The sequence below is a fragment of the Sycon ciliatum genome, chromosome 6, assembly GCF_964019385.1.
Source record: "Sycon ciliatum chromosome 6, ocSycCili1.1, whole genome shotgun sequence".
Lineage (NCBI taxonomy): Eukaryota > Metazoa > Porifera > Calcarea > Leucosolenida > Sycettidae > Sycon > Sycon ciliatum.
Genome location: NC_088648.1, coordinates 20513373 through 20534772, shown reverse-complemented (window position 1 = coordinate 20534772; position 21400 = coordinate 20513373). Strand labels below are relative to the sequence as shown.

Here is a 21400-nt window from a genome sequence, read left to right as displayed (position 1 = left end):
ATCTCAAAGTACGCCCTAAAATATTTTAGTTCCAAGTCATATTGCTTCTGAATCTGAGAGGAAACGATGAAACTACTTGATCAGTTCGAAGGACAAAATCAAGCTGCAAGGAGGGATCAGTTGAAAGAGAACAAAAGAAGCAGTTGATGTCCGACTCAAGTATGCTTTCTAGTTGAGTTCATCTTGCCGAGCGTGTAGACTGAGACAGGGGCTCTCCACGCGCTTCACCTGTGCAGCTAGGCGCAATTTCTCACCTGCAAGCTCTGCGGGGAGACGCTGAGGACGCAGAATATGGCTGTTTCGCGTGTAGCGTGCGTTTGTTCAGCAATAATTTTGTTGGCAGCAGCTGATTTTCGAGGCATCGCTGAAGCTCAACTTCCGACATTCTCTCTCGGAGGTCTTAGTGCATCTTCGAGTGATACGTGTGGTTCGCAAGGACCGGAGTCCTTTCAAAATGGATCAGGTACTGTTCTGGAAATAATCGGATCGCTAATTTATACGAACCAGAGATATTCTTCTCTTGAAATCCTTCTAGATATGCGATGACGAATGTGTTGTCTTCAGGAGCAGCGGAAAGACTCTCAGCAGTCATTACTTTACCACGGAGTTATGCCAATACATAGGACTTCAAAGTACATCATCATTATCTGCGATACCCAACACCTTTCGTAAAATTTGATAAACATCGTGCTGTTCCTCCACTCAAACAACATAGAAAGAAATACAGTCAACTTCGCTTATAACGACATTCGGCGGGGCATCAATAAAGTGTACTTATTCGCGAAGTGTCGTTATACCCGAAGTCTCATTATATGTATTACAGTTGGAAGGGACTTTGCTCTGGGCATGGAAATGCTGTCGTTATTCGCGAATTGTCGTTATATCTGCAGTCGTTATTGGCGAAGTTGACTGTAGGTCAAACTCAAAGCCACTGAAATGTTTGAGGGGCAAGGCGTGTTGTCTGTGCACAATCATGGTCGTTGTGTAACACTATGACCATCCCGTTTACATCATGACTGTGTTTTTTTATTTATAGTTGCACCTGTGACTAACGACCACCCCCTGGGGCCAGAGCCGTGAAAGCGGACTTTAGTGGCAGGTGGTCCTTAGTTTGAGGTTTGCACCGCACAACCATAATGTTATATGAATGTGAGACCGTCCGTGCCTGGCAAAGTGGTCTGTAGTATCAGGCTGGTCGTGACGGTCACGGTGGTCTTGAGTTACACGTTTTACTGTAAGCTGGCGTCCTTGGTGTAGCACACACAAAACGTTCTTGTGAACCCTAGCTGCAGCAAGTGAGATTCGAATAGACGTACATACTCAGGGTTATACTCAGGGTTTACCGGGAGTTAGCGGCCGTCGTGAGTTTCCTTCGGGAACGGGCACGATAATTTACTTTTTTTAAACTTTTCCTCAGTGTGAAGGCGATGCAGACTTCTACCCTTACACGTAACAGTCAAAATCGGGTTGCGGCGCTGAAGTAGCACTTCAGCTTGCCACAAACTATACATGGACGGTCTGTTTGGAAAACACGGAAAAGACCAACCTCGGGAATTTCGCAGCACGAGCGGATAATGGTTTGAGCGGCAGAGAATCAAATGGTGCAATTTTGTTTTCCTCGAAAGGTACTACGACCTGCAATTGTCCTACGTCCAATTCAGCCCAGGAAGAGATTTCAGCGGGCTTGTGAATTTTTGGAAATGTGCAATGGTAGTTGAAGGGATTAGTCTATCAGGCAATGATAGGTGCAAAGTAGAACAGAGACAAAATAAGATTAATTGATGTGATAATAGCATTTAGAATGACTCGACGGTGTGGATTTTGTGTGTGTAGGAACATTCACCTGCTCATCTGGCAGCTTTCCACCGGCACTGGCTCTTGACGGAGTAGAAGAGACACGTTGGCAGGCACGGACGGATCTGAACTATGCCGTCATCAACATCAGCCTTCCCGGCGTAAGTACACTGCGCACCGTATTTCCACGAATGTAAGCCCCATTTTCAACATCAATGTCATGTGTCTTTTGTCTTATTTATCTCCTTTGTGTGTTCTCTCCCCCCCCCCCCCTCCCTCAGGAATTTTCCATCAGCGAAATTCAACTGATTTTTCGCTCGTACCATGCCGAGGCCGTCGCCGTCTTCAAGTCTGTCGACGGAGGCCTGTCGTACAGTCCACTTGTGTTGGCAGCTGAAGATCAGGCGGGTTGCGAGCGCATCAAAGAGCACTCGCAGCATACGATAGGAGATTACACGTACAGTGGTTTCTTGTTCACGGGACACATCGGCGCTAGTGATGTTGGATGCTCAGATCTATTTGCAGTAAGTTAGCTATTGAAATTGACTTTGTTCAGTCAAACCTCTTTAGGACGAACACCAAGGGACCGATGGCATTAGTTCGCAATAACGGGAGTTCTTCTTATCCATATTTTATACCCAGTGAATACACAGTGTTTATCCAATGGAGTTACGAACACTAGTTCTTCTTAAGCAAACATTTGTCTTATCAGTGTTCTTCCTAACCAGGTTTCACTGTATACGCATGCACTACCGTAGCCAAAATCTGCGCGGATGAGTGTTTTTTCTTTCTTTCTCCAAGCACCCCCTTTACTAACACCCATGTCAATCTTCATGATCTAAATGACGGGTAACATTGTGGCACCTCCCTCTACTGAGTGTTACAGAACACCATGGCATCCTTCATTCACTGTCTTGTGAGCTCATACGCACACACACACACACACACACACACACACACACACACACACACACACACACACACACACACACACACACACACACACACACACACACACATTCACTCACTAGAACAGAACGTGAAGAGAGCATATAGCGACGGTACAACAGCATGCGCTGAGATCGTATGAGGCATGATTACATCCAGTGCATGAAAACCTCCCTGCTATAACTGCAGACCTCTCCAATCTCTCTCCCTGGACAGAGAGAGAGAGTATGGTCGCCATTGATTGGCCTGATTCTAACCCATACTTACACATAAGCATACTGTTAGCATCACCTCAGTGTATACTGTACGTTCCAACAATTTGTCTCCGATGTACTTCTGTGCTCCTGCTTTTCAGCCCACCAGGACTCTGCCAGAATCCAATCCGCTGCTGAAGTTGATTCGTGTGGAGCAGGGTACTGCATACAGGGTACGTTCTGTTAGCATAGAATTCACATGCCGGCATGATCAGTACCACTTTCAACATTGCTTCTTGCCTGCTTTTGAACATGATACTGCAGACAGAGCTGCTTAGTCTTTTGTGGACTTGTCAGCACAGCACTGAAATAACGAGGCAGAACCTGATCGAAAATGAAACATAAACTGATGACAATTTTACAAAGCCAGATTTAAACCGGGCCCGATTGTACCTTGCCGGAGCATGAACAGAAAACTTATATGTTGCAACAACTCCCATATGCCTAGCAATAATTGTCATCATTGTGATAAATCCTTCACACTATCTAACCTCAGGTTTGTGTAACAGGATAGAATGGATAAAGACAGTGTCACCATCCTTTTAGACCATACTAAGGCTTACCATTGATACAGAGACTCCCTCGATTTAGGCTACGTCCTGTGGAGAATCCATAAATACAACAAGTAATACTTGAAAAGAGAATGCTCAATATGCATTTCAAGTACCGTAAACCTCTCTTACTCTCCGTGTGCTCTCCAGAATCACGTCCGTGCCAATGCTTTGCTCATTGAAATGTTCAACATCTCCCAGTCAGCTCTGGCTAACAACATAGTAAGTGATGCTGCTTGTTTCCACACCAAAGTCTGGCGGCATTTGCTGCGTACCTGACGGCGCATTGCTAAACGAATGTGTTGTGAGCAAGTAAAAGAGTTGTTCTTCGACGGTCTCACAGCCAAGCGGCGTTGAACTCCGTGTTCATGTAGTACTTTACCTCTCTGTCTTTCAATCACGTGGCTTCGAACAACAATGTTGCATGTAATGTTGCCTGGTTTAGTGATTGCCCTTGCCCAGGCACAGTAGCTGCCATCGCTTCGTTGAACTGCACACTGATGCAGGGAGTCGTCACTCCAAATTCATGAGGGTATACGCCTATAGGGATAACGAACCTTAGCCGTTCTTGGCAGATGGAAGGAGGCCCTTGGCCAGCTCGTGTCCTGAGTAAATACTACAGAACCCACTGTAAATTGGAGAGCATGTCCACCGATTGCCCGTATTTCTGAAATAGTTCCCTGAAGCCTGCATGAAAACGGGAGGTTGCTCCTGACAATACGGTTCTTTAGTTCATTGATGTAGACGTCAAAGAGATGCGTTTAGTCTCGACAGCTTTCTCTAATCATTGTACAACAAAATTCTACTCAGCAAACATATTTTTTTTTAACAAAACGACCAGGTATATTGCGAAATGCCTTCGAGGATGAATTGGTACTATAGTTGCAAATATCCATAAACACCGCCTCTGATGTGGCTCTGTGTCCGATATCCAGAATGCTCTGTCCATCAACGACGTGCACATCAGGGCCACGTGTTCCTGCAACGGCTTGGCCACGAACTGCAGCCAGGATACGGGTGTGTGCTACGCGTGTATGAACAACACGTGCGGTACGCAGTGCGAGACGTGCTGTCCGAATGCCAACAACCTCCCTCAGGGACAGTACTGCGAATGTGAGTTGTGCGATGATTGGAATGTGCAGTATTCCTAGTTGACGCTAGAGCGGATTTGTATAGATAGGGAAATGCTGTCACTTTAGCAGTCCCGCCGGAATCGGTCCGTTTGATCAGGTTAACACCGGACCAACTTTGTGGCTACCAAAGCATGTTTACTGCTGAGGAGGGCCTATGTCCCCACCACATCATACACAAAATATGAAAGACTATGGTAGGACCCGACGAATTGAAAACTGCTTCCGGCGGTCCTGTTTTAGGATCGTTATGGTCCGTAACTGTGAAAGTTGAACAGCCTGGAGAATCTAATAGGGCATTCTGGTTCCAGGAGTTGCTTGCATTCAACCGTCATCTGCAGAGATAGGGTCCATCTATTGCTGCTGAAGCCAGAGTTTATGTCTAGTGTCTCCAATGTCATGTTGAGCGGACCCTCATCTCTTTTTTCTCATCCTGCTCTGTTGCCTTTGTCCCATGCAGTATGTAACTGCAATCAGCATGCAGACAGCTGCTTCTACAACCCGGCGATTGGATTCGGACAGTGCAACAGCTGCGCGGTAAGACTATAATACTGGTGTATATCAGTGCCGGGGCGTAGCTGGCCCCCCTCGGGGCGGGAGGAGGGAGTTGTATCATACGTGTGGCCTATGGTGGCTGGTGCATTCCATGCATGCTGAACCTAGGTCTAAAATTTTAGGGGGTGCACGTACCCACCGTGTGGGTTACGCGCCTGTATGGGCTATAGCTGCATGTATCTGTGACGGTGGGGGTTGAATACTGTCAAGAGATGCAATCTCTAGCAGGGTCACGCGGCAGCACCAGTCTCAGGGGTCTGCCTGCGGCAGGACTCAACATCATGTGATCAACCTGCATCCACTATTGCATCCATTACATTCACCCACTATCTGGATCCACTATATCCATCCACTTCATGAACCGACTACATTTTTTTCCAGGAAAACATGTGTGCATGTGTGCTTCACTGATGTTGATGTGTTGGTGTTTCTGACCGTGCGTGCATTTCAGAACAACACCGCTGGAAATAGCTGTGAAGAATGTCAACCCGGCTACTTTCATCACCCTGCTCTGCCATTGACCAGCGCCAGCACCTGCCAATGTAAGCACCATGATTGCACTGAATATAATCAATGAACTTCCTGCCAAAATTACCTTCTCCCTGTAAGCGCGTAATCCAACCAGTGCATGAGGTTCATACTGGCCTCAATTGTCAAAGTAATTAGTTGAGAAATTGTTTAAATGCTGGTTGTTTGTGTCTTGGAGGACATGTACATTGGCTTCTTGATCTACTTGAACTCATCAAAAGCATGATCCTCTTTTCCTGGCTTTCCAGCATGCAACTGCAATCAGGATGGAACCAGTCCCAGTTCGAATTTCAATTGTGCTGGACAGCAGAGCATCACGCCTCCGACAGGCAAGTCCAATGGCGATTGTACGTGCAAAGCTAACGTCCAGGGCGCTAAGTGTGACGTCTGCAGCGACACCTTCTTCAACCTCACCTCAAGCAATCCCGACGGCTGCCAAGGTGAATATGATTGTTTGGGCACTGGATCAACCTTCACGTTCATTCATCCCTTGTAGTTGTCTTCTATTTCTTCAGAGCTTAGGAGGTTTACTGTGAAACCTGTCCATCGCTCAACAATTTTTTTCTTTTCCGTTTGCCTGCTTCTAGACTGTTCCTGTAATCCACCTGGGACAAATGGCTCGATGAGCTGTAACAAAGTAAGTTTCATATTCTATTTGACCTGTAATCGAATCTGGCCAGGAGTGCTTTTCCCCGCAGGTGTAAAGATCTAAATGTGTTTCTCTTCTTAGTGTGTCTGGATCTGGGTATGTGGGCAATCGCTATCTTACTATTGTGCTCCCGGTTTGAGAGAGTTTATATTGTTGGCACCGACAAGTTACTGGTCATAGCTACACCTCCATAGCTGCTCTTGCGACAATACGGAAATGTTCGGCATTGTGACGTTCATTGTTGGTGCTATTTGCTACTGTTGTGTGCCAGGCAAACGGCCAATGCTACTGCAAGGCTGGTGTGGACGCAACCAGTCGGCAGTGCAGCGTTTGTGCACTGGGGTTCTACAGCGCCACGGGCAGACCAGAGTCTGCGCTAGCGGAGGGATGTCTGCGTAAGTACAGTGTAACTTGCCAGGACATGATGTGATTCTAAACACACTTGGGATTGGAACTTGGAAATGTTCAACGGGTCATAGCATGCAGCATTTCAGCCTAGATTGGATCATAACCTTTTGGTGGGTTAGCCCTGGTTAGGTTTTTTAGTGTTTGAGTTCCTTTTGTATTCCTCGAGGGATACCAAAGAGACCCAGTCTGCCTTCTGTTGATGCAAGGATCCACATGCATCCCTGGCATTTACGTATGAGGATATTCCGTGTTCGAATCCTCTGGTACCCCTCGAGAGCGTCACAGGAAAAAAGGACCAAGTCTACTCTCTGCTGATGCAAGTAACTTATCCACGTGCATTCCTGGCTTTTTGCGTATGTTCCTGCACGTTAGGCTGCGAGTGTGATCCAGCTGGTAGCCAGCACAACAACTGTGAGAGGGTCGGAGGACAGTGTCCGTGTCTTGTCAATTCTACCACCGGCAGACAATGTAACAGGTGAGAGAAGTAATAATGTTGTTCCATAAAGCACAGCAAATTTTATATAGGAGAGTGGAGAGTTACTCTTAACTCGTTTCCATATGTCCTTTTCCTTTCTACTTAAATTTTATACATTAATAAAATCAACTGCCATGCGGAAATTGAGGGGAGAAAGAGGCGTTGCAAAGTGCTAAACACAACCAACACTAAGTGGAGCGCGGTTGTAGCACCACGAAGCAGTGTTCCTGAGCCACTGTTGCTCCTAAGTTATAACACGTCCAGGACTAGCCATGCCTCGCTTCGATCTACATTGTCTATGCATTTCAACATGTGAATTTGCAACTTTTCGTGTCTCCCTACGCTCCAATTTGACGAATTATTCCCTTCTCTTTCCTTCCTTGCACCAGCGTTGCTGAGGGATTCTTCCTACGCTCACCGCACTATCAGCGGCAGTACTTTGCAGCCAACGTTCCCACTCCATACGACCCCCTTGATACTTGCTGTGAAGTTCGTACCGACCACGCCATCCTACCTGGGTTCCAGGGCATTGGCTACATTCTGCTGAAGCGCGGACAGTCAATTGTAAGAACGCTGAATTTATTATCCACTGAAGAATGTCATAAGGAAACGTTATAGTTTAAGAATCCAGCATTATGCTTGGTGTGTGGTGGAAAGACAACACATATTTTCATCGTTTTACCCTGGATTGTTGTCACCTTGCCACCCTTGTACATAATTTATTCTTCGGAATAGAAGTACCAGGGCTGAGTGCTCTTTCTGATGGCAAAAAGCAAAGCAAAAACGTTGGTCACCATTCAGAACTCGACGTCCGGGCAACATACTATATATTTCCGGAGTGTAAGCCGCACTGGCGTTTCAACCCTACACAAATTGTTTGTCAGGAAATAAATACATACTTATGTATTTTAGCGTTCATTAGACCATGGTGGTATAAGCCGTACTGACTTTTCTTGCTGAATTATGAGTGTTTAAGATGCGGTTTTACTCCATGGTAATTATGTGCATGATCAGTCTTTCATTCATTCAGACCTTATTTGAAGGATTCTCCAAAAGTTAATGGATACTTTTCAAGGGAGTTTCCTGGAAGGGTGGATGGAATGAAAGCGAAGTGAAAAAGGACAAGGGAAGAGACTTCGCAGAAACATGTCACAAACTGGAATGTAGAAATTTCACACCGTGTTCTGTTTTGGTTTGGCCGTGTCTGCGCTCTCAGACAATGCGGCAGAAACTGACGACGACGGAGAGCACGGTGGTTCTGGCCGTACGCTACGCGACGCCCGTGCCGGGGAACGTAACCCTGAACATCACAGCGTACCTGCTGTCTCCGATGGACTTCACCCTGACTCTACCGTCATCGGTCAGCACCGCCAGTGTGGCAGTGACCCCGACCATGAACACACTGAGTCCAGTGGGCACAGCCGATGTTCCATGCACCATCTCGGCGGACCGAGATGTCTACTTGGTACGTCCTCTGGATCTTACTTTTTCTTGCGTGGTATTGTTCTCTTACCTGAATGATGGTGGAAAACCAAAGTTGAATCTGTGCCTAAGCTGTCATTGCTAAATGACAGCATTGTTAGGAATACATACTGCTGAAGATGTTGATTTTCAGTGGTTGAGGTTTTCCCGATTTTCCTGTTTGTGAGAGTTTGGGATCTAAGATATGGGCAGTGCATTTTGATGGTCACGTCTTTATCGTACTTTATAGGTCATGCCCCCTGGAACCCGTCCGGTTGGTCAGGCTATTACCGGACCAACTTTTCGGCACCCAACACATGTTTCCTGCTGTGGAGGGCATGACTGTGCACCCGCCATATCCTACACAAAATATGAGCGGCAGGACACTACAGGACCACATTTGGGTGCATTTGTCGATTTTTGCAAGTCATGCCTTCTAAGTGTGGCCATTCAGAAAGTTACACCGACCCTCTTCGGTGATCTTCTTTAACCCGTGCTGTTCGTTTACTGCATCTGCAGGACTACATTGCGGTTGTACCGGGCGCATTCCGCTCACCGTCCGCCAATCTAGATCCAGCGTGTGCGGAAGCCGTGCTTAGAAACGCTACAAGGTACTGTGCACATTCTGCTCACGTAATGCCGTTGCTTAATTTCAGATGTTTTACTTTAAATGTCGACTGGATATCTGAATAGCAATATATGGTAAAAAGATAGCAAATCCCAACGAACTTCCCGCATCCATAGGTGCACTGCCACCCTCCTATTATTAGAGTGTCAAGATGTCAGACGCAACTCCAAAATCGTTGCTGAGTACATCAGCCCCGCAGAAATGGTCAACTCTCTCCCCCACCCCATAGACACAGTGCTTTCACTTGTCAAGCCTGGTATCCTGGTGATTGTTGGATGAATTTACTGTATGACTTCATGTTCCTGATAGGAGTGTTCCCCCTGTTTTCTGTCCTGTTTAGTTCTGCAGATGTGTCGTGTCAGCAACAAGTGTTTGTCATCAGTCTGCGGACCTTCAAAGCACAACGTAAGTATCTCTTACACTAGAACACACTGCTCACCATTGCCATTTCACTCTATTACTTACTCGTTAAATTATTTTGTGTGTTTTGCTGCATATGAATCAATGAATATTGTATTGAGTTCGTAATTGCACATGCGTACTAAGTTACAATGCACGAGCAACTTGAGTCGTTCTGCTTCCAGTATGTTTTGGGGCATTTTCCGAACATTCTCTCAGCAATCGCACACCATGTGAAAATTCTCGTGCAGTAGAGAAATGACGCAACTCATTTAACTGGCATTGAGAGAGTCGTGTAATGAGTATAGAAAACGAGTGCAGAATCATAATAGTTATTATGGTAGCTCGCTTCATCAGTCAAGCCCAAGGGACAGCAGGGGTACGTCTGTATCAACCTTCGATTTCTTGTTGGCAGATCCCTCGCGTGAAATACTTGTAACGTTAGGAAGAGGGGTACTAGCATTAGCATACCTGCCATGGGACAACACCTATTCTAGGCTATATTGAATAAGGCCACACAACCCCGAGTATAGCCCCAGTGTCCTGATGATTGATTTTCAACATGAAACTGGTGAGTAGAGACATTTTTAAATCACTTTTGTTCCACCGGATTTTCGTTTGATCATAATTAATGTGTTGGTGCAAGATTGATTTTCCATTCTGTGCTCCTGTGCAGCGTGCAACTGTGCAAATGGCCTGGGTCATTGTGCTGAGGTTGATGGCAAGTGTGACTGTGCGCATGGTGTGGGTGGTCAGCGGTGTGACTTCTGTCTCTACGGGCACCATGGAACAACAGCTGGCTGTCAATGTAAGTTCGACTCTAGCTTTCTTGCTCTGTGGAAAATGATGATAGGCGAGTGTTATTAGAGAGGTGTGTGTGTGTGTGTGGGAAGGGGGGGGGGGGTGTAAATAATATTTGCGTAGGCTTATCCAAATGTGTGTGTGTGTGTGTGTGTGTGTGTGTGTGTGTGTGCGTGTGTGCGTGTGTGCGTGTGTGTGTGCGTGGGTGCGTGTGTATGTGTGTGTGTGTGTGAATAACTTTCTGTTCTTTTTGTTCCACTCTCCTTATTCAGCTTGTCAATGTGCTGACCCGGCTGCACCCTGCGCGGCAGACACCGGCCTTTGCCAGTGCCCAACGCTGACCGTGGGATCACGCTGTGATGCATGCAACATTACAGCATTCACCTACAGTGCTACGGCTGGCTGCTCGGTAAGCCACTCTACAATAATTATAGCATAAACAGGCTATGGTTAAAGGGGAAGTTAAGGCAAAAATTAAAATTTCACCAGTTGTAGTCTTCGGGGTGCTGAGTCGAATGGTCTTGGTCCGAGAAAGCTGAGACGCTCCCTTCCTACTTGAATCCCAATCGAACTCGCGCACTTCCACCGAAACTGGGTGACTGCGCCCTACTAGATGGGGATTTGTATGCAAAATGTCACTAAAAGCGCCATTTCGTTCTTATAAAAGCACGGATGACCGCGATTGGCCCATATGTTGTAGACTTTTGGACGCTGAGTCGACTGGTTTTGGTCCGAAAAGGCTGCGATACAGCGTTCCTCCTTTATTCCCAATCGAACATGGTTGAAGAAGCGGTCACGTGCTCCTGGGTGCCCAAATCACCTGGTCACCACGCCAGCAGGCGACAACTTTCACACCAAGGTTCAACTCGAGTTCAACTCGAGTGACAGGACTGCACCCAAAAAAGGTCAAACAAGCTAGTAAGTTGTACCCTGCAGGCACGGTGACCAGGTGACTGGCGTACGCAGGAGCACGTGACCGCTTGTTCAAGCATGTTCGATTGGGAATAAAGGAGGAACGCTGCATCGCAGCCTTTTCGGACCTAGACCAGTCGACGCAGCGTCCAAAAGACTACAACATATGAGCCAATCGCGGTCATCCGTGCTTTTATAAGAACGAAATGGCGCTTTTAGTGACATTTTGCATACAAATCCCCATCTCGTAGGGCGCAGTCACCCAGTTTCGGTGGAAGTGCGCGAGTTCGATTGGGATTCAAGTAGGAAGGGAGCGTCTCAGCTTCCTCGGACCACGACCATTCGACTCAGCACCCCGAAGACTACAACTGGTGAAATTTTTATTTTTGCCTTAACTTCCCCTTTAAGTTGGGCATATGAATAGAGGTGTGTTGTGTTGCTTCTAATAGAAGCTTCCAGTTTGTCCAATCTTGCCACGTTCCAAAACAGGATACCTATATAAAACGTATCCCATGTAGATGTACAAAAAATATGTTGGTCCAAAGCAGGACGGTTGGACAGCCTAAGCTTCTGTTCTACTGTGACGAGCATGGCCTTCGTACTTTACAATTTCCGTTTCTGTGTCGTTGAATATATTGTACTAAAAATAAACTGTCTGGACGAAGTCCATTTCTCTATCTTTGCCTTAGAATTTTATGAGGTTCGTTCTGATCATTATGGCATTGATACTTGTTTTTGTCTGTTGTGGCGTCCATATGTATCTGACACAGGCATGCGGCTGTGATGTGGTGGGGTCATCGAATAGCAGCTGTCACCCCACACAAGGAATCTGCCAGTAAGTTTTTTTGCCAATCTTATAAATGTCAGTGTATTGTGGGTCCGGTTACTCATCTTGGAATTCTTTATTCTCACGATGGCACCATCGCCGATAAGAGATACATTTATGAGAAGGTGAGATGCTGTGAGTGGGCTACGGGGTATGCAATTGGAAAGTAATTTACGTCACTTTGAATTTTACAAGTATGGGAGAGGGTGAGCGCTGCGTGAGCATCTAAACACATTATGGTGTTACAACTACATTTCATCTATTTACATCGGACGCTCAATAGTGCAACTGCACGAATGGATAGAGACCGACGGAATGGTTATTGGTTGATCATTATTGCGTCGACATGTGATTAGGCCGATGCCATAGATGCTACGTTCCCCATGATCAAGATGTACTGTGGTGGAAGCATACCAGGAAATTATTCAGTGTGGTAATCAATAGGGGAGATTTGTTTTGAGCTTGCCATTGATGCAGTTATTAGTCTCCAACCCAAGCCATAATAACACAGCTGCTTGGTGTCTTTCTCAAGGTGATTAATCAACATCATACTCTTTCCCTTGCACAAACACCAGATGTGAAGGGCTGTGGAGCCGTAACTTCAAGGTTCACGTATTTCACAGATCATCAGACAGCAGTGGTTCGCTACTCAGTCTCTGCGAGCGGGTCTTGATACTCGCGATTGACCTAGCAGGCCTTCGTAGACACTCTACTTCGAGCTGCCGCAACGAGAATTTTTTTACTCTTTTCCTTGTGTGCCGTTTCTCTCAGCTGCCGTCCCAATGTGGATGGTGACAAGTGCACAGCCTGCAAGGCTTCCTACACTAACTTCACCACATCCGGTTGCCAGGACTGTAATTGTCACCCTGATGGCAGCACTTCACCAAACTGCAGCCAGTCTACAACCAACTGTGACTGCAAGGTACATGTAAACCTGATTTTTGATTTGAAATTGGGCAAAGCCACTTTGTCAAAATAACCATATCTTTCCATGGCAAATTTTAAAAAAAAGCCTGTCTTCATCATTGAAAGCACTGGAGGACTGAACCATTTCTTTCTATTAAGGTGGCACTCTGGTAACTGTTCTCACCAATGGCACCATTTTGAAATTTCCTTTACTCCCATAAAGAGATTATGCTATGTCAATTGTCAAGTCAAGTCGGCGGAAAATCGCGAGCTCCAGTGTGGGGAGCGAACCCTTCCTAAGCTATTTTATACAATATACAAATATCCATGTTCCATTTTGTTCCCCGATAGGATCTCACAATGGGCCGCTATTGCCACCTGTGCCAGTCGGGCAGTTATAATCTGGCTGCGGAGAACGCTGGAGGGTGCGCGGATTGCCACTGTTTTGGCCATACCAGTACGTGCAACAGCACAACACAGCTACGCAATACGGTGACCAGCCAGTTTGCAGCTGGTAATGTGCTGAACGACTGGCAACTGACCACGCGGCTGATTAGCCTGACGACAGCATCACTTTCTACCACGCAGGTAAGTGTGGATATTGTAATGAATATTTTTCGCTATATTATTGTCCTTTTCCACACTCATGCATGCACACACAAGCACAACTGTACTAGTACTTGTACTTCGCAAAATCATGCATGCATACGCACACAAGCATGTGACCACACACATACACTCACTCAACCCCTCCGCCCACAAACACAAACACATTTTGAAATGAAATAATTATATTTATCATAATTTATAAGAAAGAAAAAGGACCAAGGAACTACAAGTTACGCTAGAATGACCACTAACACCACCAGTTACTAAACAATCAGCTCATGCGATAACATTGCACGACACTGACCGGCGGTACTGACGTTCTACAACTAACTGGCTAACAGCTCTAGCACATCTTGGATGCGCACTCCAACAGTCTTCCAACTTGGAAGGTTCTAAGTTATAGAAATAACATAATGAATATCGACTTTTAATCTGTGTCAACTGAAAACGTCCTCTCTGGATCCTTTATTGGAAAATCCAATTTCTATCATTAACTTACAAATTGGCTATCAGTTTGGCATCATTGACCTAAAGCCATTTGTGTTTTGTTTCGTTTGCCTCCGTTTCAAGGTTTCCCCTGGTAAATTTGGCCTCACTGCTGATCTCACCAGCCTGGCAACAAGTGACACGCGGTACTTTGCTGCTCCACGGTCATTCCTAGGAGATAAGGTGAGTCCCCATTGGTGCTACCATGCCAAAGCTAAACCGAACCGGGTAGACAAGCAGCTGACAAATTGCAAAAAGTGCATTGTACTGTATGATATGTTTGATGTCCAAAGCAGGTCGCCATCTCTGTGAGCGGAAATGTATGATTTGACTCGGATTTCTCTCTGCTCACCAGGTTTCTTGGACTGGGGCACAATTAGGCGTGTTCTCGAGTCATCCCTGAGTGGACCAATGAGATGTGCCACTTTTCATGATCAGCTGCATTTTTTCGATAAAAATGAGTTCAGCCTGCATTTTTGTTGCTTCTTGTGCTGTAGATTTCTTCATATGGTGGCTACCTGAGCTACTGGCAGTCCTACACCATATCAGCCCTGGGAGTTGCCACCACTGATCCAGACATCATACTTGTGGTGAGTGCGCCGAGAGTAACCTGGCAATGATATTATCATTCTCACACAGAAGCACAGGACGGTTGCATGACACAATCTGTTGGTGTTCACAGGATTGTGAAGCATTGAAGCCTGAAAAAATGGAGCTCCGTATCTTCTAGGCTATCAACTACACCACAACTCAATGGTTCAGCATTACAATACTGCATCGGAATTTGAAAAGGAGTGTAAAAGGCTGATCCGAAGTTAAGACATATTTGCATGGATTTTGTCATGTTCCTGCTACATGTTGGTTACTTTCAAAATTGTAGTCCACCGCCTTTGATGAACACTTCACGACTGGAATATAGAGCATGTGAAACGGCAATGCAATCTCCAGTGTGCAGAACAAAGTAGCGTTGAGTTTCAGCTTTCATCGGTCTTATCACTTTCATTGCGCTCACATTGCCCTAGCATAATTATTAATATGCCTGCGAGAAACCATAATGCACATCCAATGGGAATGTTTCTATGAATGTTGTGCTATGCTATTCTTGTTCTGATATGGTGTTTGCCCAGAGTGGTACAACCGTACTGGAATACACACACTCAACACCGCTGCAGCTCAACACGCCAACACAGCGCAGAGTACGCCTACATGAGGTAAAGCCAGAACTAGAGTTAGTGTCTGTGGTTGATCTTGTCTTTTTTACTTGGAATGCCTTTATTACTGGCAAGAAGGGAGCGGATTAGATTGGGCACTTCCTTCTGAAAAATCTGCATCCATTCAAAAGCTGATTTGATATGTGTTTTCATGTGTGTACATGCATGTGTGTGTGTGTTTGTGTGTGTGTGTTTGTGTTTTTATGTTTTTGTTTGTATTTGTCTATCTGTATGCGTGTCTGTGTTCCTATATACATGCGTTTGTATGTATACGTGCATGTGTGTGTTTGTGTGTGTGGGGAGGGGGTGTGTGTGCGTGCGTGTGTGTGTGTGTGTACGGGTGCATAAACCTGTATATTTTTGTTGTGTAGATGACCGGATGGCAGATTGCAGGCAGTCCAGCTACTCGCAACCAACTGATGATAGCTCTCCGGGATGTTGAGTGGATCTTGATCAAGGCAACACATGCATCCACAGTCTCACTCTCCAGGTGAGTTTGGACGAAAAGTCTTCGATGTTTGACTGCCCAGGCAGATAAGGACAGTAATACCAACAAAAAACGAAAAAATCACGGTTCGTATCAGACTCGGCTACAGGCCGAGTTTTCCGCATCCGTAGGAACTCCACCACCCTCCAAGAATCAAGGCACAGATGCAGTTCCTAAATCGACCCACAGGAGCAATTACAGTCTAATTGCTTAGGGTACCGTATTCTGAAGAATAGCATGGGGTTAATTGCTCCATGATCTGGTGTTGAAGCCACGTTTGTTTTGCAGTTAAATTCATCCCCCTATATTGTCTTGCTGCACAGGATCTGGGATATCGAACTAGAAACTGCCGATGTCTCTGGTACGGGTCGAGCAGCGAATGAGGTTGAACAGTGCAGCTGTCCGCAGAACTACACCGGGTCATCCTGTCAGGTGAGCTTGAGGCTGATCAATGTGTGGTTACACTTTTATCTGTTCATAACAATGTAGCATAGTATGTGTCTTCAGCCCCGAATCTCGTTATACTAATAAAATAGTAATGTATTGTTGTCCAAAATTATACAATACCTTTTTCCAAGTACCTACTGTGGCCGTGACTTTACATGTCTCTCCTGTGCTATGCAGTGGTGCAATGTTAACTACATGCGCTTTCCAAGCACCGCAACTGCAGTGGAACCACGCGGTATCTGTGTGGACTGTATCTGCAACGTGCACGCTCTCGACTGCCACGAAGCCAATGGAACATGCATAGTAAGCTTGAAGAGAAAAGACCTGCATGCCCTGTCTCCTCTATGGAATACTCCACCTTCTGTCTCAGCACTCCGATTCTTGTCTCCAGTGTTATGCTGTGGAGGAGGCAGCATATTTTTTTTGTTGCGATTCCCATCTGTGGCGTAGCTGTGAAGCTTATATGTGTGTGGACAGATCAGATTAAATTCATATTTCACTCAATTACATGTATTGTGCGAGATCGTGCAGGGTAAAATCGTGCAATAGACCATGAATGGTATTGCTGCAACTAAACTAGTCGCGGTTCTTGTGTTCTGATCCTGGTTGCATCTGTGGATCGAGAACAATTACATGCTGAGCATCTTCTCTCCATGATTCTGTCCATAGTGGTTTTCAGCCAAAATGAATGCCCCTGCATTCTATTCACCCACTGAATGACATCGTTCTTTTGGTGTTTGCCATTAGGAATGCTCACACAACACAACTGGACTCCAATGTGAGACGTGTCTGCCGGGTTTCTATGGCGATGCAACGGCCGGCACACCAGGCGACTGCAAGATATGCCCGTGCAGCACGCCTCAAGCTGTTGAGTAAGTCGCCAGCTACCATTGGCGGACAGAGTGTGATTTGATCTCGGTGGAGGCAGGCCATGGGTATATTATGTTGCATAGATATAGCAGTTTTCCCTAGCTGAAAGTCTCCCAATTTCCCCAGGGCCCACTACTTGTCCCTGCATAGAAGAGCATGCTGCTTTATCAATGTGCATGTCTCCAATTGCACTACATGCAGGTTGTTCTATTATGCATTGCATTCCACGCCCCCACCAGTTACTCTCCTGTCGCCTCTCGTCAAAGCTATTCAGCAAAGAAAATTGTAGGCTCTGCATCCTGCTGATGTGGTTATACAAACACATAATAATGGTAACGGGTTGCTGTCTGATGATCAGTTAAAACCGTAAAACTCAGTTGCTGCAGAAACGCAAGTGTGTGTAATAGTGATAACATGTATGGACAGGTAACGTTATTCAGTGTATCTATTCTATTGTGTGTGTTTCTGTGTACACAGTAACACATGCAGTCAGCAGTGTGCTGGTGGTTCATGCGCACCAGTCCAGTGCACACAATGTAACCATGGTTACGAAGGCGACACCTGTCAAACGTAAGCTCTTCGGCGAATGTGGCACTTGAAGCATTGCATTGTGCGCTGACGAGGATTTCCATGAATTGAGTTCATGACTTGTTTGCCTTTGGGAACCTCCAGTTTGAGAAGATCCAGTTAACTAGCATGGGTGTAGGTGGAAATGTTCCTGTACATTGCTGATCGTTAGTATCACAATGTAATTGCAATGCAATAGGCACAGCATCGGACATATGGATAACCAAGACCAGGATTGCTTTCTTTCCACTGTCTGACTGTGCCTTCATACTTCATACTCCAGGCTAGCAATGGTTCTACTGATGCATGCAAATCAGTTTGAATGGCTCTCTTACAAGTTGTTGTGAAGTCTTTTATGCGGTATCGATATGCCTTCTCTCTCTTGTAAGAGAAATACTTGATTTTTGAATTTTTTTAAACAACTGTATTGAAGTAAATGTTACACTTCACATGCCTGTCTCTGTACACAGGTGTTCTCGAGGGTTCTATCGTCACTCGACCGGCATCTGCACACCGTGTCAGTGCAACAACAATACAAACGTGTGCGACATACTGACGGGAGAGTGCCTGAACTGCTCGCCGATGACCACCGGACCTACATGCCAGGACTGTGCAGACAGGTTCTTCGGTGATGCACGAGCTCAGTCATGCCAAGGTATGGGATCCTTCAGTCAGGGACATCACAGGGCAGTGGGCAGTGGTACGACCGGGGGTTCGGGGTGTCCCAGGGGGAGGCGGGGGGGGGGGGGGGGGTAGGATTTTTCGGCCAACAGAGTACTTTCATTGAGCAGTCAGGGGCGTCACAGGGCAGTGGGAAGTGGTACGACCGGGTTACCAGGGGGGGGGGGGCATGGGGGAGAATCGGACTTTTTGTCCAAAAGGGAAACTTTTAGCACTCTACAGGCGCTCTGGGCGAACCATCCTGGACGTAAAGTGGTACAACCATGGTCATACTGGTCGTACCATGTGTTACGACGCCCCAGCTTCTGACGTGCTCGTCTGATCATCTGATATGTGGATCTCTGCTGATGTACTAATGGGCGGTGTTAGCCAATGAAATTGATTGCCTGCAAGGTGTGCTTTCAGGCGCAGGTTCTTTTTACGCATATCTGTTGAGTAATGGCGTGGTGACAAACTGTTACTCGGAGCATTCAGTGTGTTTTGCTGAGACGCTCACACCCTCTCTTTCTTCACTCCCCTACCCACAGTGATATAGTCAACGCCAAAAAAATCTCTTGACGCCTCTTCCTCTTGGTTTCTCCAGCGTGCGGGTGCAATATGGCTGGCAGCCGGAACCTGATCTGCAATCGAACAACCGGTGTGTGCGACTGCTTGCCGAATAGGACTGGAGACAAGTGCAGCGGTTGCGTGGTAAGAATACAATAGCTCGGATACTGAGTCAGTAATAAATGTGTTTTCTGTGATTTCTCCTATTTTAGACTGTAATAGCAAATGATTTTCTCGCTCGGCAAGCACTGCATCGCTGACTTTGTGACCTCCAAAATTCTAGACTGAACAACATTAAGCTTTCTGTGTTTGACCTTCCAATTGTTCCTTGACATCATACATAGATATCAGAATACGTTGCCCAGTCCTGAGTGTGTGCACTTCTAGGTTGCCCACATGTCATGTCTTGGAGAGAATCTGCTTTCTGGATTGATGTGTTCCGCTGCAGGATGGCACTTATGATCACGCAGCAGGCTGTGTGCCATGTCAGTGTGATGTCACCGGCAGTCACAATCAGACCTGTAATAAGACCAGCGGGCAGTGTCCTTGCAGGCCGGGCGTTACAGGAATGCACTGCCAGGGATGTGCGGACACCTACTATAACTTCACCGCATCCGGATGCAGAAGTAAGCCATGCTGCACCTACAGAAGAGAAAGGAGGGGGAGTTATTGGACGAGAAAGAGAGATGCAGACACAGGCACAAAGAAAGAGAAAGAGGGAGTGAGGGAGGAATAGAGACACAGAAGTAGAGACAGACACAGACACAGTTAGAGTGAGCGAGGAGGAAGGGAGAAAGAGAAATGCAGGGGAAATGCAATCACTAATTTTTAAAATCATGCTGCCAAGTACATGTACTAAGTAAGGCAGGTAGTACTAGGAACCTACGCGCAGTATTTCATTCCGTTATTGAGATGCGTGGAAACATTTACCCTGACATGAGTACATGAAACTACCTTGAATTGTTAAAACACTACATCTTCAAGTAAAGAACTTCAGACAACAGTGCAAATACGGTTGAGTATTTGCTAGCAGTCTTCTTGAGGTTTTCCACGTTGCTGATGGGCCTACCGTTGCTTTTTTTCTCCCCTTTGTTCCATGCAGTGTGCGGTTGCCATGTCGCGGCCGTGACCCCTGTGTGTGACAAAACCAGCGGTGTGTGTCAGTGTGACCCTGGAGCAACGGGCCGTCGCTGTGACCAATGTCACCCACAGCACTCGGATATCGCAGACTCCGGATGTACAAGTGAGTATTGTGTAGTTCTGGTGCTCGATAAGGCTTTGAGATGTGTTCAAAATGATCAGGTCAAATAATACATACATACACAAACACCAAAAAGACAAATACATACAAGAACACACACACGCACACAAACACACACGCACAAACACAAACACGCTGGCACGCGCACACAGATACGCTGCCAGATCTTGTCTTGGACAAGATGTAGAACTACTAAATTTCTTTATGCCAGGTTCCATCACTGTCACCATGCTCCCCAGGCGAATTAGGAGTCGGTTAGTGTTTTTTTTTTTATTGCATACATGCAATCATTAGATGTGTTGGATAAAAGTAAGACGAAAAAACAATTTCATGCACGATCATCGGACAACAGTTGTCTGATAAGTGCGATGTTCGTGAAACTCAGAGTTACGGTAGAATCTTCGTCTTCTTGTCGTAAGTAGCTCTGGCCTTGGGCATCAGGCACTCGATTGGACAGCTTGAAACCTTTCTGTCCTATGTGCTCATGCTCTGCATGCCTATAGGAGCTCAATTGAATGTCTACTTCTAAGATCAAAGAGACCCGAGGGTGTCAACGATGGAAATTTCTGTTTCGATTGTTGTTTTTACCCATAGCGTGCGATCACTGTTCTAATGTCACCATCACGCGGGCCGACTCCCTCGACATCAGCAACCCCAATGCCGACATCCTTGAGCGCAGCGTCGGCGAGCTACAAGCACGCTTCTTAGCAGCGACACCACTTATTCCTCTCGAAGACCAGCTCTCAGGAACGAGGGTGAGTGCATTAACCCGGGCAACTCAGACTTGCGCCTGCGTTCCGGGACTTTGTGAGAAAACAGTAAATAGATTAGAAGCGGTGAGGCCTCCTGCAGTTTCATACAGAATTACAGATGGAGCGGACTCGCTCCCTTCTATTTACACTGCAACGTTCGAACACATTTTCGTAGTTGAAACAACGTTTCGGCATATAGTCCTCATCAGGTTTGCAATGATGTGCACTCTACAAAGGAGCAGCAAATATACTGTGCTG

General features: G+C 46.2%; 1 protein-coding gene across 1 annotated transcript in view; it reads left to right on the top strand.

The window, feature by feature from the left end:
• Nucleotides 1-49: 49 nt before the first annotated feature.
• LOC135820123 (laminin-like protein epi-1) overlaps nucleotides 50-21400 on the top strand; it is a 21715-nt gene continuing 364 nt past the window's right edge. Inside the window, exons 1-34 of the mRNA XM_065333432.1 lie at nucleotides 50-463; nucleotides 1834-1955; nucleotides 2076-2318; nucleotides 3098-3169; nucleotides 3698-3769; nucleotides 4483-4660; nucleotides 5138-5214; nucleotides 5684-5774; nucleotides 6009-6200; nucleotides 6348-6397; nucleotides 6681-6804; nucleotides 7190-7292; nucleotides 7682-7856; nucleotides 8509-8757; nucleotides 9273-9364; nucleotides 9722-9786; nucleotides 10457-10588; nucleotides 10854-10990; nucleotides 12264-12328; nucleotides 13091-13241; nucleotides 13577-13813; nucleotides 14405-14503; nucleotides 14818-14910; nucleotides 15448-15531; nucleotides 15903-16021; nucleotides 16342-16450; nucleotides 16643-16768; nucleotides 17213-17337; nucleotides 17813-17905; nucleotides 18373-18557; nucleotides 19167-19273; nucleotides 19578-19755; nucleotides 20232-20372; nucleotides 20985-21145. Of these exons, the coding sequence (XP_065189504.1) occupies nucleotides 292-463; nucleotides 1834-1955; nucleotides 2076-2318; nucleotides 3098-3169; nucleotides 3698-3769; nucleotides 4483-4660; nucleotides 5138-5214; nucleotides 5684-5774; nucleotides 6009-6200; nucleotides 6348-6397; nucleotides 6681-6804; nucleotides 7190-7292; nucleotides 7682-7856; nucleotides 8509-8757; nucleotides 9273-9364; nucleotides 9722-9786; nucleotides 10457-10588; nucleotides 10854-10990; nucleotides 12264-12328; nucleotides 13091-13241; nucleotides 13577-13813; nucleotides 14405-14503; nucleotides 14818-14910; nucleotides 15448-15531; nucleotides 15903-16021; nucleotides 16342-16450; nucleotides 16643-16768; nucleotides 17213-17337; nucleotides 17813-17905; nucleotides 18373-18557; nucleotides 19167-19273; nucleotides 19578-19755; nucleotides 20232-20372; nucleotides 20985-21145 (4419 nt within the window). The 5' untranslated portion in view covers nucleotides 50-291. The remainder of the gene's footprint in view (nucleotides 464-1833; nucleotides 1956-2075; nucleotides 2319-3097; nucleotides 3170-3697; nucleotides 3770-4482; nucleotides 4661-5137; nucleotides 5215-5683; nucleotides 5775-6008; nucleotides 6201-6347; nucleotides 6398-6680; nucleotides 6805-7189; nucleotides 7293-7681; nucleotides 7857-8508; nucleotides 8758-9272; nucleotides 9365-9721; nucleotides 9787-10456; nucleotides 10589-10853; nucleotides 10991-12263; nucleotides 12329-13090; nucleotides 13242-13576; nucleotides 13814-14404; nucleotides 14504-14817; nucleotides 14911-15447; nucleotides 15532-15902; nucleotides 16022-16341; nucleotides 16451-16642; nucleotides 16769-17212; nucleotides 17338-17812; nucleotides 17906-18372; nucleotides 18558-19166; nucleotides 19274-19577; nucleotides 19756-20231; nucleotides 20373-20984; nucleotides 21146-21400) is intronic.